We start from the raw sequence: 16,886 nt of genomic DNA, 5'->3' as shown, positions 1-16,886 counted from the left end.
CATGGAGAACTTCATGTCCTTAATTGAAATACCCAAATCCGTCAAAATCCAACTCCCATTGTGATCAGAACAATGGAATTAGAGCAATACTAGTTATCCCTAATCTAGTATTGGAGTATGCACAATCAATTAAGTAAGAACAAATAAACAACTAATTTGGAGATTTTAAAAAATAATCATGGTTTAATTCATACTAGGGTTCAACTTAACCATAGATAAAAGAACTACTCAAGCATAATGAAATAGATAAATAAACTAGAGAATAATAGTTAAAGTTCATACTAGAAAACAAAGAGAAAAGAAGATGAAAATAAATACTTAAATTAATGGAAGAAAGGTAGAGTCTTGGAGAACAATGAAGATCTACAAGTTTCTCTCTCTAACTTCTCTCTAAAAACCCTAAAAAAGTGTATACCATCGATTATCTCCCATCATTAAACAAACAAAAGAGTATTTATAATATCCTAAAATAATAAAACTAACATCGCAAAACGTGTCATGGAGCAGACCAACACGGACGTGTCAATAATGACTCGGGTGTGTTGACCTGTAATCATAAAATGTAATATACAAAAATAAGTTATTGCTTTGAAGAAATCAGAGTGACATGGACGTGTTTTCCTGTAATCGTCAAATTCCCCAACTCAACTTCGAACAGATATAACTTTTGATACGGAGATCCGTTTGGCACATACTCCCTCTATCCCAAAATATAATGCCTACTCCATTTTTGGTGGGTCAAACTTTAAAATATCGGACCGAATATTCTCATTTGTATATATAAAAAAACATATTCATGTGGGATTTTGTTAGATTCGTCTCAATGTGTAGTTTCATAATATCAACTTTTTATATTTTTTTTGTACGGAATTGAAGATATTAATGGTCAAAGTTACGTCTTGGAGACTGTGTAAAAAAGAAACAAGAACTATATTATGGGACGGAGGGAGTATACTATATCGTTGGAAAGCTCTTCAAGTCTAGTTTCCAACCCAATTGGAATCACCACATTACCATTTTTTATCAAAAGTTATTGGTATAATGGTGCAGAGGTGTCATATTTTGTACAAGTGCATGAAGTCCTTTGTATCTTCTTCAATTCCATTATGTTTTGAGCACATGATATATTATTTTGATGGTAATACAAGTGCCTTAATCATCATGTCATTAAAAAGGAGTCCAAAGTACCTGAAATTACATCAAAACATCAAACAACCTATGAAAGCATTGTAGCTTATAAAAAGTGACCTAAATATGCATAAATGCAATGTAAATGCTCTAATGCTACATGAAAATGCACCATAATATGAAACTAAATGATGTTGGAATATGTACTTATCATGGTTTTCATCCACAAACGTGTGTATGTAGTATGTACTAATTAAGTGTGTGAACCAGGTTCATATAAGTTTTTACAAAATTAGGTCCTATTCTTTTGAACTTATTTTGAGTTAATTTCAGTTCAGTTAATTTCAGTTCAATTCATTTCAGTTCAATCTTATCTAATATTTCAATTATTATTATTATTTTTATTTTCAATATTACTATTAATATTGTTATTATATAATTTTTTACTTTTTTATATTTATATAGTCATTATTTTTTATTATTATTACTACTGTTGTTGTTGTTGTTGTTGATGATATTATTACTACTATTATTATTACTAATAATATTTTTAATAATAATAATAATAGTAAATAATAATAATAATTGATAATATTATGTTAATACTTATTGATTATAATCATTATTATTATTTTAGAAATTTAAATATACAATTCAGTTAATTTCAGTTCAGTTCAATTAATTTCAATTTAATTTAGTAAATTTCAGTTTGATGTATTTAATTTAATTAATTTAATTTCATTTAAATTTAGTTAATTTCAATTTAGTCAAGTAAATTTAATTTTAGTTCAGCCAAAAATAAAAATAAATTAAAAAAAAACAGGACTTAGCAATGTTGCAACTTGCAACCAGTGGACAGTGGACCCAACTAAGACTAAGTAGATGAAAAAACAAACAATAAAAAAAAAAAACGATAAACATAGGAAAGACGAAAGACACTCTTTCTCCCTCTCTAAATTTCCAAACTTCACGCTCCCCTCTCTGTCTCTCTGCCATCGCCGATCGCCGCCCGGTCGCCCACCAGTCGCCAGCTCGCCACAGCCTTACGCGGTCACGGCTTCACGCCTTCATCACTTCGGTCAGTTGACAGTAAGTAAGTTTTATTTTAGGTTTATTATTCTGTGTTTTTCAATTTCCATACTTTCATGCTTAGGTTACTTGAATATTACATGTAAAATTTTCAGATTATTCATTAGTTAGGGGATTATTGAAATTGAAGTCAAAATTAGTTTTTAGGGATTTAGCAATTTAGGGCAAGATTTTAATTTTTCAATTTTTTTCACTTGGTTTGTGTTAAATGTGTATGGCTTTATGTTTTGTTTTAATTGCCATGTTATATATTTATTTGATTTTTATTTTAGGGATTTAGCATATAGGAAATCTGATTTTATTTCCCCGACTTTCCCCAATTCTCTCTTCTCAATTCTCAGTTCTCACAAAACCTAGGGTTTAGAACTTGTCAACTCGCCTGAGTGCTCGCACACCACACACGTCAGTCACCACTGCTCGCATTCCGCCATTCCTTAGGTAATTGACTAATTTGTAATCTCTTTGCTTAAACTTTCATTTACCTATTCATTTAGTAATTAGTAATCAAGTAATGCTTCGATAGATGGTTATTTACAAATTAAATTAATCGAATGCTTGAATGAATTGAAATTATTGTCTTATTGATTGCCTCATTGCCATGAGATTAATTGAGACTCTCAAGTTTCAACTTTGTTGGGTGAATTTGTTGTTGTTATTGAAGTTTAATTTGGATTTTGGGTGTTGTTATTGGTTATTGAAGAGAACTTTGTTGAATTGAATTATTCATCATTAGAAATTAGATATTTAGAGTATAATTTAGTGATGTCAAATTCAATTTAGTGATGTTGAATTGAATTTGTGAATGAAGGATGAAAGAGTGTTTTTTTCAATGACTTATGTGAAGAAATCAATTATTGAATGATAGTAGTCACCTTTCTTGAGAGAGATCTTTTTGCTCGAGTTAGTGATGATGATGTATAAGAATGCTTTCAAAATATGTAAACTCGTAGAATGATTTTTTAGTTTTTTTTTCTTGTAATTTACGAAATTATTCTCGTATTTATCGGTTGTAATTCCGAACTTGAATTGATGTATTTTATTTTTAAGCAATTTAAATTGGTCTTTTTTTTTGTTTAATGTCTCGTTAATTTCGAACCCACGTGGGTGAAATCCTGGATACACCACTGCAAGGGCTAAGTTAAATTGTACAATAGGGGAAAGATGTGAGACTGCATATTTATTTGGCTTGTACGACGGCATATTTTGGATATACTGGTTGTAATTCTTGCGTGTTAAACAATTTGTGCAAAAAAATTTCCTACTTTATGCGTTTGTTTTATGTCTGTACAAATTGAAATTCATGAGTCTGCCACTAGTTGCAACTAAATTGAATTGAAATACCCAAAATTAGAAAGCGTTGCAACTAAGAGAGAACGGAGGAAGTAGAGCACAAGTGTCTTGTTTTGTAGTTTGTGTTAGGAACCATCCATTAATCTAGAGCCTAATAGAGTTGGATTCAAGCCGAGACAGGGTCAGGCGCGCTCAGCTGGGAGCAAAGCTCTCCCAACAAGTGCCACTGCGTATTATGAGCTTGAACCTAAGACTTTTGGTTAAGCTAGAGCAACCCCTCTACCCCCCCATAGGTGAAATAACAAACTAGTATGTAGTAAACGGACGTGTGATATCACTCATATTATGTGTTTGTGAATGAGTATGGGATGTCCATCTTTTATTGATTCATCGCTTTAGCATTGAGAAGTATAAGGTTTTGTCACCTCTCTGAATATCTATCCATATAGTTGGCATTTTTTGGCCCATATGTTTAGTTTATAATCAATTATATAATCAAGAAATACCTTGAAATGTCCAGGTAAGAATTGTGGACTAGCACGTGAAGTAACTATGGCAAGAGGGAAGCCGAACATTTTGATAACTGGAACTCCTGGGACAGGGAAAACAACTATGTCATCTGCTCTTGCAGAGGCAACCCAGCTTCGCCATGTGAATATTGGTGAATTGGTTAAGGAGAAGAACTTGCACGATGGTTGGGACGAGGAATTCGAGTGTCCTATCATTAATGAGGATCTGGTATGCCATAGTCCTTCAGGTTTTTATTTGTAGGTAGATTGGCCTTCGCTCCCCTTTTCTCATCTTTCCATTGTTAGTAAATTTGTCCAAGTACGTTTGTGGATGCGTTAAGAGAAATTTTTTCTTTCAGATTGTTGATGTTTGTTACTTTATTGCTGTCTATGAAAAATTCTGCCCATACGTGCTTGTGTGATGTAAATAATAAGGGTGTTATCCATTATCTCGTAATTTGGTTGCTTGTGTAAACCTGCAGTGTTACCTCTTTGGGACATATTTGAAAGTTTCTCTTGGGCAGTGTTTAAATAAAGAGATTTAAAGATCCTTGCACCCCATAAACAGTGGATTCCTTAGGCATTGGTGGAATTAAATGAATTGCATGGTGAAAATTACCAGGTTGACTCCCACTAACTAGCATATTTGACTTTTCCCTTGTTGGGTTCGTGTTGTTTACCTTGAAAAAAATAAGTTTTAAAGCTAATGAAGTCTTACTAGGGTTGATTAGGTCCCATCGGGTGCAAAACTAAGGTGAATTCATGGATGTTACATGTCTTATAAGTTCTGGTGAAGACAATGTCCCCCTAGTTAACAGGTTCAAAGTTGACTTACCATGTACATATATAATGAACTTCTAGTTGATTCAATCATCACTTATTAGGTGTAACTGTGTAATTGGACTTTGTGCTTGATTGGATCAGATTGGGTAGGTTTCAGATTCAATGTATTTGTGATGTCAGTTGGCTTGCGTTTTCGATGGACTGGTTCAGTTTCTTCTGGCCAGTTTTTGCCAAGGTTAAGATCTGGTTTTGTTGTAAAATTTCATCTGGCCTTGACAGGTATGTGATGAGCTTGAAGATACGATGGAAGAGGGTGGTATAATAGTGGATTACCATGGTTGTGACTTTTTCCCTGAGCGGTGGTTTGATCGTGTTGTGGTGCTTCAAACAGACAATTCTATATTGTATGACCGCCTAAGTAAAAGGTATGCCATTCACTAGACTATATTACTCCATTAATTTCAATTGTAACTGGGTAATAGTAAGGCATGTATTCACCATGTATTCATCTATATCGTTTCTTGTACCTACAGAGGCTATACTGGCTCAAAGCTTTCGAACAATATTGAATGTGAAATATTTCAAATATTACTTGATGAGGCTAACGATAGTTATGAGGAAGACATAGTCGTGGCATTGAGGAGTGACTCCATAGATGACATCGACAAAAATGTGGCAGATTTGACAGGCTGGGTCACAAGTTGGTGCAATCAGTCAGTTCAGAGTGATAGCAATAGCATGCGTGATTAAGACACGAAAAGAGATTATTCCTGTATTCTGCTTTAGATTGTGATATATTGATATGTAGGATACTAGCCAGCCTTCCTTCTCAATGTCTATTTCTCTTTTTTGGCTTGTTCCCTAGAATTCTGCTATCGGTTGTGCTATGTCAGGAATTTCAACAATTTTGGTTGAGCAGGATGTGAAATACATGAGCTGGAACTATTTATTTTGGATACTTGTTTTCTTGCTGTGTGTGGCAATGTAGGGGGGGAAAATGAGAAGTTCATAGCTGCCTCACAAAAGACGCTAAAAGAGATTACTAGAAAACATCCATTATGTAGTAGTATGGAACTTTAAGACAGTTCATCGAGTTTTAGTTATTGGACATTCAGTCTCAGTACATATATACTCAATTTCGGAAAAACATGTACTTTCTCTGTTTCAAATTACTTGCTACTCCATCCGTCACATAATATAGTGCTCACTTCTCATTTTTTACAAGAATTAAGAAAATGGAAAGAGTTTTAGGATTTCACAAAAATATATATCTAAGTAAATGTTTATTGGGTGTTTTTGTCTTGGAACTAGTTTTTTTCTTCTTTTTCCTTTAAACTAAAATGAAAGAGCAATAAATTTACCTTGGAATGGTGTAAAACAATAAATAGGGGCACACATTTTAAAAGAAAGTAGGGGTATTTTGGAAAGTTTTATGTAGAAATGAAGGATAATTTAGTCCAAACAAATTGATAAAAAAAAAATAAGCACAACATTTTGGGACATCCAAAGAGGAATGCAAGCACTATATTATGGGACGGAGGGAGTATATTTCTCAATTCACGGACTTCTAGGCAGAGAGTAAAAAGAAAAGGGATACATGTGAGAGGAGAGAGATAGAGAGAGTTTATTGCCCAAAAAAGAAGTGTATCAAGTAATGTGAAACTTTTCACAATGAAAAGTGTAGCGAGTATTATGAAACGGAGAAGGTATAAATTATTAGGATAAGATTGAAATTCAAGCATAGAGAGTCAGATTTTAAACAATCAAGTTTACGTTATAATGTATAGCATATATTGGATTCAAAATGAATGTTGACATTTAAACAAGGATACTCAGGTTAAACATAAATGAAATTAAGCAATTTCCATATGTCTCTTCAAATACCTTTTATCAGTATATATACATACTGAATTCATATCCTTAAGCATATAATCATTTCCGAAGCTGAAACATGCTAGTGGTCAATCTTAATCTTATTCAGATATACTCAAGTTCATTGTCTTCGCTCAATCAACTTCCAAGATTTCCGGTCAAATCAATATTTCTTGTTCGTTAAGATTAGTGTAGTTTGAATTATTGCTTTATTCTTTTTTCAATAAGGTAAGGAGAAACATTGACAAGTTAGGGGGGAAAAAAGGGATCGTAACTTGCTAAGGGTGAGAATCGATCCCAAGACAACTTGGAACCGCAAACGAAGCTCTAACCACTAGGTTATCCCTCACTCCCATACAACCTACTACAACTGCACCCAGCAAGCTATGGTTACAAAATAGAAGTACGGTATCATAGAAGTAATACCTTAAATATGGTCCATTTATGAACCCAATTGTATACCAAGCAAGGTTTGGTTTAATGCTAAAAGTTTGGCACTATGATTCTATAAGTTCTTTAGGATTGAGATCGAGAAGTCTGACTTACAAACTTAGTTGGTTAGACCGCAAAAGCTGCATTTGGGAGTTGGGAGTAGTATTTAGGAACAATTTGCAAATCATATTATACATGCACACAGGATATATGTTGGATACATCACTCGTTTTACTTTGATACATTTATGTCATATCACGATGTATGATGCTGTCTTTATCCACTTTCAAAATCCTCCATTTTCTTTTCTACTCTCTGCTCCAAACTTGTCTAACTCCAAAAATACAACAATTATCGAATACTATGATGATATGTCATTCGCTACACCAAATAAACATTATTATTGGCCTTGTTTATACACCCAGTATAAGGTGGATTTGTTCCCTACATCTAAACTATAATTAGTGCCATATGATTTAGATTTTACGTAGATTGAAAGTACTAGAGGTTGTACGTTCATGAATGCGAACGTTTAAGAAGTTGATTAAGACCTTCCCCAATTTGCACAAAGGACAATGTGGTGTCAAACACATGGCACACTTGCACGAACAATGTACTCTTGATTAGTTTGATCATATAATTATTGGTGTATTGCATAATCAATGGTGTACATGTAATGCATGCAACTCTCTCTAATAGATTCATGGGTTTTATTGGGAATGAACAAAGTCATCATCTATTATAGAACAACTAACCGCTTGAAACAATCAACAATTGATCTAAAATAATCTATTATACTAAGATAAGTATAATCGTAAGACTCGTAAAATAATATGAGAAATCTTATTCTTTTTACCTAATAGGTCATATTCACGACAAGATATGTGATAGATTAGTAAGATGTGTCCATTTATTTTTCAACTTATTTTTGCTAATTTGAACTTACATAAAAACTAAAAATAAGTTGGATAGAATAAGGACTAAAGTTAGATAGAACTTGCCATAAAAAAAAAAAAGTCGTGTATTATTTTCAGAACAAAGACTTTTCTTTAATTTGTACATTTTCATTTCATACATAAGTAAACTCTAAAGTAGACCTTTTCTTTTATTAACTCTCCTTCTCTCTTATTTTTATTCTCCATCTCCCTTTATATATACTTTATTAGATATAAGTGAAAAAACAAATATTCCAATTAATAAAAACAAGACTTTTCTTGTTGAGTCTCTCATAGTCTCATCTCCGGGTGAGTATCTTGTTCAAAGGCGATAGTCAAGAGGAAAATTCTTCTTACAACGGAGTTTCCGAAAAGAGGCCAGTATGTATGTATAAATTATTTTAATTTAATTTAAAAATAGACGATCTTTTACAAACCAAACTCATCCTGTTATGACTTGTATAATATTTTCATGTTTGTGTTTGTAACTTGACGAAAAAGAAAAGTGAAACGAAATACAATAATTAACAATACATATAATACAACATACGTGGCCGGGTCAATTAATCCATATTCGACGCATTACTGTTCCTGCTCATCTTCATCTTGGTTAGATGAGCACACGGTAACATAACATGGGTCGTATTTAATGTAGTTGAAATGTTGAATAATGGAATTGAAGATGCAAACAAAATCAAACTTTACGAGTGACAACGTCTAAACTTAACATTTAGGAATAGTATTTAGTAGTGTTTTGACTAGAAACTTTAAGTCGGCAAACACTTGCTTTCAAAGAATCACAGAAACCCATATACTTCCGAGCATTGCACATGTCATTCAATTATTGGCTTTACTTGGATTTTATTCTAATAGGTATGTATGTATGAAGCTATTATGTGAAACATTATGCAACAATCTTAAGCAAGAGGTGATAACAACCAGCGAGACGTGTATCATGCTTACTATAGAGGTAATAATAATGAGACTCTACAAACTCAAGTTTGGAATCGCCCAATTTAACTTGCAACGCTTTTCATTAAGTTTTAGCTGATTTTTCGCTCAAAATTTTTAACTACGGTCTATATATTTCCTCCGCTATAAAATAAATGAAACACTTATTATTTTAAATCATCTCAAAATGAATAAAACAATACTTTATTTAGTATTCACTTTTCTATATGTTTCTCCTCATCTTTTTCTTTTTCCTCTCATACATCCTCATATTAAGATCGTACGTTTTCTTTTAAAACAGAACGAAAAAAGTATATTTTTAAAGTTGATTTTTATAAGCAATACAAATTTAACTAAAGTAAATTTATTTTTTTGAAGTGAAGAAGTTAGGTAAATATTTAATATGCACATAGTGACTACAATGTTTTAAATATTGACATGAAAGAAGTATCTTGTACTCGAATGCCATAGAGATGGATCCCCCTTTTGACAAAAGAAAAAAAAAGGAGCTGACCAAAAGCCAATCACTAATTTAATGCAAGTGATGATTTCATGATTATTGTATGCAAGGGTTGAATTATTAGGTCATATACTCAGTTCGTCCACAGATTTGGTGTTGATAATAGTGGTTTCAAAATAAATTTTACATATTTTAGTGAGATGAAGTGGTCATTTTTTCTAGAGTAGATACTACATAATTGGTTTTCTTAATAAAAAAAATAAAAAAAATCAAAATTTAAGTAGGGTCAAATAATCTAAGAGGTCAATACCTGACAATGTAACAATACTTTGCATGAAAAAGATTATAGATTAAGTAATGAAGACTTATGATCAATACTATTCGTTTTTAAGATTTTGTCTTCGCAATACAAAAAAGATGCTATAGACCTTAAAGACCATATATGAGCACTAGACCTGGTTATTGGGTGGGGGCCGTGGGACGGGTTAGGGTCGGTATGGTCAAAAGTGGATTGGGTCATAAGAGGGTCACCTCATGAAGGATTGATGGTGGGTCGACCTAAATGGGTAATGGGTCTTAGCGGGTCGGTAAACAGACAAGCAAAATAGTGAACAATGAGAGCGAAAATAAGTACAATGGAAAGGAAACTTTACATGTAATTTGCTTTACGATATCTATTTCATTTGACAAAATTATTAGGTTCTTTTGTTGGCCCTATAATGACTTTGTCCAATAACAACCTTATTCAATAAAGCCTTGCCCAATGATAGTCATACAAGCCCTAACCCTTTAGCTATTGGACTACCCTGTCCAATAACCAGGTCTAATGAACACAAGATGATCTTTTCACTTATTACAGGCGTCTAAAGATAAACTTTAGGGTACAAGATGAGAAAGAATATAGTGTTAATATAAAAAAACTATACTTTTGAGTACAAGTAATATTGGAACAATTTCTAGTACCAACTAAATCGTTCCTAGTTTCCAGCACCAGTAGTTTTCAAATTGCACGTATACTAACTCTTGCAATCATGCCTTTCTCCCTCTGCAACATATCTTTAGCGAAAAAATAAAGATAAAAAATATTAAACCATGAACATAAAAGTCGATTCTCAACCCCGTTTCTTCCAAATTACCCTTTACATGGTCAATCTGATAAACTTTGACTTTAAAAAGTAAAATCAATACAATATTTGAAACGGAGGTAGTATATTAAAATACAAAAAGTACTTATGTGCATGTTTAAGATTTTGGTACATGGTAACCGTAAATGCAAGCATTAGCATATAATCCAACCTTATAAGCAGGCTCCCTGTATCCTTGATGTGGATATGTCCAAAAACTGCATCAAATCCTGTCTCATTCTCCATTACTATGCCCAGATAGAAAAAGTAAAGTAGATTCAAAATTTCATCAAGCACTATAGTAATGAAGTAATGAAGATGCCATTAAATTGTGTCAAAGTGAACTAAAACCAAGCTATCAATATAGCCTAACTACTATATGAAAATGTAGACTATCAGCAAGTAGATTTAAAATAAAACAGGCACAGAAACAACAAGATCTATGGTAGTTCCATGCATATCTTAAAGATGCAAGTCAGATTATAACATTGACATTCTATCAACAATAACAATCCAAGATAAGATCTTATTCTCAAAGAAACGCATAGATAATTCGTGCAATAAGCATAGATGATGGGAAACAAACAGAAATTAATATTTTTGATAATCTTTGGCAAGATCTAGTTGCACCAGTATCTAAATTTACACTACAACATTGTGAATGTCAACCCAAAGAAAAAGTCCGAAACTCCTGATTCGGCCAGAACTGGTAAAGAAAGGCCATAATTCAGGCTCGTGCTTCTTATCATGTTTGATGCCGTCATTAATGAACATGTACACACATATACAATGATAGGGGTGTAAGCATATAGCAAATGGGAACTCAATACAGAGAAGAGGAAGCATCCAGTAGGCTTCATCGTCATGCTAGGCTTTAAAGAGAGTATTTTAAGAAGCCGTTGACAACGGAACGAAGAGTGGAAGCAAAATCCTTTTTAAAACCCAAGTTATTCTTCTAACCTTATTTAATTCTATCTCCAAGCCAACTACTTCAAACTAAGTAACAACTATTACTATCATACAGCTTTTCAGCAAATTCCGCAACAGCATATAAAAATCATTACAAATCATTCTATTATTTAACTACTTTCCTCCAACTAGTTTGCAAGTCATCCTGTACCTATTTAAGTAACTTCAGTTAGTAAGGCAGAGATGCATGCATGCCAGCATTTTCTGCTCTTCTTTGTCTTTCAATAACGCCCTCCTCTATTTGACTCATATCATCATTTCTGATTATCTTTATCATCTTAAACTGTATCTCATATATTCCCAAATTTCGCACTAATCACCCACTGTATTGATTGAGAATCCAATGTCTCCTATTGCTCTGAGCCTGATAGCGGTTGCCATCATAAGCATCACGCGTTGGCTCTATAGATGGTGGAACCCGAGATGCAATGGGAAACTCCCACCGGGTTCAATGGGTTGGCCACTCCTCGGTGAAACTCTTCGTTTCTTTGCGCCTAACACTTCCTTCGATATCCCTCCCTTTGTCAAAAACCGGATGAAAAGGTAACTAATTAACGATGAGCAAATTGTAATGCACATTCTATATGCTGTTTTGCTAACCTTTTTGTTCATTAATGTATGTACATTGGATATACTCAGATATGGGCCAATATTCAAAACCAGTCTAGTTGGAAGGCCAATTATAGTCTCAGCTGATCCAGAGCTTAGCTATTTAATCTTTCAACAAGAGGGCCAAACATTTCAAAGTTGGTATCCGGACACATTTACAGAGATTTTTGGGAAACAAAATGTGGGCTCCTTACACGGGTTCATGTATAAGTACCTAAAAAATATGGTGTTAAGTCTCTTTGGTCCTGAAAGCCTAAAGAAGATGCTACCTGAGGTTGAAGAGACGGTGCTTAAACAGATGAATCAGTGGACTAAACTGGATTCAGTGGAGATAAAAGATGCAACAGCTAGTGTAAGCCTTCTGAATTTTTGCTATCAGTAGCCAATATATGAAGTAAGGCACCCTTAGAAGTTAGAACTATCTACTAATGCTCATTATGATTCATGTGCAGATGATTTTCAATCTAACTGCCAAAAAGCTAATCAGTCATGATGCTGAAAACTCTTCAGAGAATTTAAGGGAGAACTTTGTTGCTTTTATAAAGGGATTAATCTCCTTTCCTTTGAACATTCCTGGTACAGCATTCCACAAGTGCTTACAGGTAAACTACCAACTACGTATAATAAGTAGCGTCAATTTTGAGCAAATCAAGTATTAAGCAACTACCATTGTGGTAATAGGGAAGAAAGAAGGCGATGAAGATGCTCAAAGACATGCTACAAAAGAGAAGAATGATGCCCAAAAAACAAAGCACAGATTTTTTTGATTATGTCCTCGAGGAATTGGCAAAGGAGGGAACACCTTTAACAGAAGGAATTGCTTTGGACCTAATGTTTGTGCTTCTCTTCGCTAGCTTTGAGACAACCTCCCTGGCCCTAACTGTGGCTATAAAGTACCTCTCAGAGTACCCTCTCGTGCTGCAAAAACTGACAGTAAGATTTATGAGGCAATCAATTAGTTTGTCATTTTCTGGTCTAGACTTTTACATCCTGTATCAGAATGAAGCTCAACTGACACTATGCAAAAATTGACAGGAAGAACATGAGGCAATATTGAAGAGGCGTGAAGATCCGAATTCTCACCTCACATGGAAGGAATATAAATCAATGACCTACACTTTTCAGGTTAGTTAAGAATGTTCCAGACCATGAAAATTTTCATCAGCAAGCCTTCTCAAAATAGCTCAGTTTAATTAACCGGTCTAAAAATTGCAGGTAATCAATGAAACAGTTAGGGTGGCAAATATAGTTCCAGGAATTTTCAGAAAAGCACTGAGAGATGTAAGCTTCAAGGGTAAGCATCCACCATCCTTTCTTTTCAAGGAATATATGTTTTAGGGTTTTAGTCAATGTTTACTTTTTTTACTCAAGAAAACATACCATAACTAAGAATTTTCGATTGATGTAGGTTATACCATTCCAGCTGGTTGGGGTGTCATGGTCTGTCCTCCAGCTGTACACTTAAACCCTGCCAGATATGAAAATCCCCTCGAGTTTAATCCATCGAGATGGGAGGTAAGCAACATACTTTGTAGTTCTGTCATTCATGAAGGGAAAAAAGAGTCATATAACTATGTTAAATAACTTTTGTACGATACAAAGAATAAGCATGAACTATTTTTGCAAATAGGGAGGAGAGATAAATGGTGCATCCAAACATTTCATGGCTTTTGGGGGAGGTATGAGATTCTGTGTTGGAACAGATTTTACCAAGGTGCAAATGGCTGTTTTTCTACACTGCCTAGTTACAAAATACAGGTAGAGGCCAATATACACCATTCGTTTCAAGTATCAACATGGATCTTAAATGAACAGGCAAATTTATTTTATCTACTTTTACAAATGATATCACAGGTGGAATCCAACAAAAGGAGGGAGCATCGTAAGGACCCCTGGCTTACAGTTTCCAGATGGCTTACATATTCGGTTGGCTGAGAGGTCAGCAGAGCATCTATCAAATAATCCTGCTTGACGAATATAGTGTTACAAGTGAAATCAGGTTCAATGTGATATTAACACATACCCCTATTCTTCTGTCCAGTATATGATACTATATTCTCAAGCTGCATTAAAAAGACAGATCAACATACAGATAGAACAGTAAAGGAGAACAATTATTAACAGTTTCTCCACAAAACAAAAGCAGCTGTGAATAGCTCTATCGTGATTGTTACAGTTTTGTATACATTGTCAATTTTTTACCCTTTTATCTTTTCGTCTATCTGTGAAATCACATATGACTTAAAGTAGAAGGGGTTAAGATGTCTTACAGAAATACATTATTATTGGATTCATGTCATCCTTCATGTTGCAAGTGTATAGAACACCTACACTTATACAGTTATACTAATTTTCCTCAGCATTTAGTCGATGCAAATGATTACTCTCACTGACAAAATTGGAGAACAGTACATCAATGCAGCTGATGGCAATAAGGATTGGTAAAATATATGAACGATATCCCATTTCCCTGATTTAACTACAGATTACAAACATACTTCAGCATCTTAGTCATCATTTATATAGGCTGCCAACAAAGAGTGTAGAAAAAATTATGAACGCCAAATCAGTTGTGTTTTAAGGCTCCAAATATGCTGATGATAAGAGAAGATCAATACTCTAGTAAATTAAACTTTTTATTTATTTTCATTACCAACCAAAACATTCCAAAATCATACAGAGATGAAAGAGAAGAAAACCCACAACTATTGCAAGTTCTTATGGATTGCCAAAAGCTATAAGAGAATATTAAGGGGAGTAGAATCAGTTGATGCTTCTCAAACTCTTAATAGTCCTACGCAGAAGAAAATTTCAGGAGATGATGCAAGTCCTTCAAAGTGTGAGGAAATAAGTAAAAGTGGGAAGAACCAAAAGGATGGTGGGAGTAATGTAGTTACTCTACAAGCATGTTAAACCCAAAACACGTAGAAATTCCTCATCTAATGATAAGTAGTATGACTATATCTAAACCCCTTACCCTTCCTTTCTGCTCTACAACAGTAATGGTGAATGTACTCAGATCAGGTAGTATGATCATATATATAGCAGACAACTAACTCAAAGCAATCTAACATCGACAAGCCTTCAAGGTAAAGTCATATGCCATACAAATATTCAAAACATACGAATACTTGTAAGGTTGAACTTGATCCTTGTGATTTCCATTTTCATACTCTTACACCGAGACATCTATGATCTATCCATCGGTAACCCCCCATCTGTGTCAGGTTTAATTTCAAATTTAACTGTGAGTTAACCATATTTAGATTTAAATTCACCAAATCACAAGATACTTGCAGAAAACAAGTTAAGTAATTATTGGCAGCGACTAAATGCAATTACACTTATCAGGTTGGAAGTATCCTGCAGGATACCTACAAGGCTACAACAGCATTCCGACAAAGGCCAATTATCTTCAAATAAGCTAGCAATTACCAATACAACTGCCTACAAGATGTAGTTCTTCTAGTTGGATCTCAAAGTCAACCAAACAGATCTTTGACATAACTCTTTCCCTTGGTCCTATAGTGATGATTTGGTCTATTAACGTTATGTTTTCTAATTGTCCTTAACAATGAAACAGATCTTGACCATAATTTCTACGAGTTCTCCTCAATTTTCCTCACAAGTACTACAATATACTAGCATTCGGAATTTGACACCCATTGCTTATCATTTCCACTTTCTACTAAGTACCAACATAAACTATTACATCCCTAATTGAGTACTCCCTTCATCTATTGTCTTCTATACTATTTAATCAATCCATCAATAATTCATCTATTACCACAAAAGAATAACCTACCCCACTCAATCCATGTTACGCGGGTCCCTCCACTATCTCTCTTACACTCTCTCTTCCTATTTATGTGATGTGGGATCCTCCACTAACTCTCTCTCTTACTCAATCAATTGGTTATTCTTATTTTAACTCCAAGCCCAATATACCTACACTCCTTGACATCCCTACTATTATTTCTTGAAACGTGTGTCCAAACCTAACGAGATGAAGGTCTTGTTCGGTAAAAAGAGGATTGGGTATAAATTAGAAGTTTTAACTCGTCTTAGAGAATTGAGTAGTCAAATCTTTTTTTTGAAAGCACTATTGGGATGAGCTTTTTGGTGAGAAAAGAATGAGCATATTGAGATAAAATAGCGATTACGCTAAACTCGATCTGCTATTAGCTATATGCCAAACACTCATATACAAGATGCTACTACTATCAACTAGTCAAACCTGCTAATACAATGAGCTAATCAAACACGCTAATACAATCAGGTAACAACTAAGAGTTTATCCACCAATTGCCAAGAATGGCCAAACTCTTTGAAGACTTCTACAGTCACAAATCACAATACCCAGAAATGCAGAGAATAATCAGAGGAGAAAGGATGAGAGAGAAGAGCCGTTGTAGGCATAAATCATTTCATTGATTATATTGTTCTCACCCCACAAAGTTGGTGACTACCTATATAAGTACTGAACACTACAGGACAAAATACAAAAAGAAGAATTCTTATTACATGACACCTAAGGTGGTCCATAGGAGAATATGCCAAGGATAAAATAGGAAAGCTATTTTTTCCTTCAATACTCCCCCTCAAGCTGGAGAGTGAGACAGAGGGTAAGCTCCCAGCTTGTCCATGTGTGCAGTATGCTGCTTGACAGATAGTACTTTGGTGAGGATATCAGCTACCTGATCAGTAGAGGAGACATGTTCAGCTTGGATTGTGC

At 34.1% G+C, this 16,886-nt stretch overlaps 2 protein-coding genes and 1 long non-coding RNA gene across 8 annotated transcripts; 2 read left to right on the top strand and 1 right to left on the bottom strand.

Moving 5' to 3' along the window:
- Positions 1–1,995: 1,995 nt before the first annotated feature.
- LOC104892334 (adenylate kinase isoenzyme 6 homolog) lies at positions 1,996–5,757 on the top strand. 6 transcript variants are annotated; one of them, XM_010678235.3, is made up of 5 exons: positions 2,082–2,217; positions 2,575–2,655; positions 4,028–4,245; positions 5,079–5,224; positions 5,333–5,757. In XM_010678235.3, exons 3-5 carry the CDS (start codon positions 4,060–4,062, stop codon positions 5,547–5,549), a joined length of 549 nt encoding a protein of 182 aa, XP_010676537.2. In that variant the 5' UTR covers positions 2,082–2,217; positions 2,575–2,655; positions 4,028–4,059; the 3' UTR covers positions 5,550–5,757. The 6 variants fall into 6 exon arrangements, with proteins under 6 accessions (XP_048501091.1, XP_010676535.3, XP_010676540.3 ...); XM_010678233.4 differs by lacking the exon at positions 2,575–2,655 and having other exon boundaries at positions 2,044–2,221; XM_010678238.4 differs by lacking the exon at positions 2,575–2,655 and having other exon boundaries at positions 2,046–2,206.
- A 4,791-nt stretch (positions 5,758–10,548) lies between these two features.
- LOC109134988 (uncharacterized) lies at positions 10,549–13,662 on the bottom strand. Its single transcript, XR_008969300.1, has 2 exons — positions 13,532–13,662; positions 10,549–10,821 (listed from the first exon to the last, which is right to left on the bottom strand). It is a non-coding gene; the product is annotated as an uncharacterized LOC109134988 (long non-coding RNA).
- Positions 11,491–14,450, top strand: LOC104892332 (cytochrome P450 87A3). The gene is made up of 9 exons (XM_010678232.4): positions 11,491–12,085; positions 12,182–12,503; positions 12,604–12,753; positions 12,833–13,084; positions 13,187–13,276; positions 13,367–13,445; positions 13,560–13,666; positions 13,782–13,909; positions 14,006–14,450. The coding sequence occupies exons 1-9, from the start codon at positions 11,886–11,888 to the stop codon at positions 14,121–14,123; spliced, it is 1,446 nt and encodes a 481-aa protein (XP_010676534.1). The 5' UTR covers positions 11,491–11,885; the 3' UTR covers positions 14,124–14,450.
- Positions 14,451–16,886: the final 2,436 nt, after the last annotated feature.

Source organism: Beta vulgaris, chromosome 5, assembly GCF_026745355.1.
Source record: "Beta vulgaris subsp. vulgaris cultivar EL10 chromosome 5, EL10.2, whole genome shotgun sequence".
Taxonomy (NCBI): Eukaryota; Viridiplantae; Streptophyta; class Magnoliopsida; order Caryophyllales; family Amaranthaceae; genus Beta; species Beta vulgaris.
The sequence above is the reverse complement of the archived record's forward strand: the minus strand, read 5'-3'. Positions and strand labels throughout refer to the sequence as shown.

Coding starts and splice junctions, on each gene's coding strand:
- LOC104892334 (XM_048645134.1), top strand. CDS start 2,011: ATGAAAAAACAAACAATAAAAAAAAAAAACGATAAACATAGGAAAGAC. Junction 2,218..5,078: donor ATCACTTCGGTCAGTTGACA/GTAAGTAAGTTT, acceptor TGGCCTTGACAG/GTATGTGATGAGCTTGAAGA. Junction 5,225..5,332: donor TATGACCGCCTAAGTAAAAG/GTATGCCATTCA, acceptor TTGTACCTACAG/AGGCTATACTGGCTCAAAGC.
- LOC104892332 (XM_010678232.4), top strand. CDS start 11,886: ATGTCTCCTATTGCTCTGAGCCTGATAGCGGTTGCCATCATAAGCATC. Junction 12,086..12,181: donor GTCAAAAACCGGATGAAAAG/GTAACTAATTAA, acceptor GGATATACTCAG/ATATGGGCCAATATTCAAAA. Junction 13,277..13,366: donor CAATGACCTACACTTTTCAG/GTTAGTTAAGAA, acceptor TAAAAATTGCAG/GTAATCAATGAAACAGTTAG.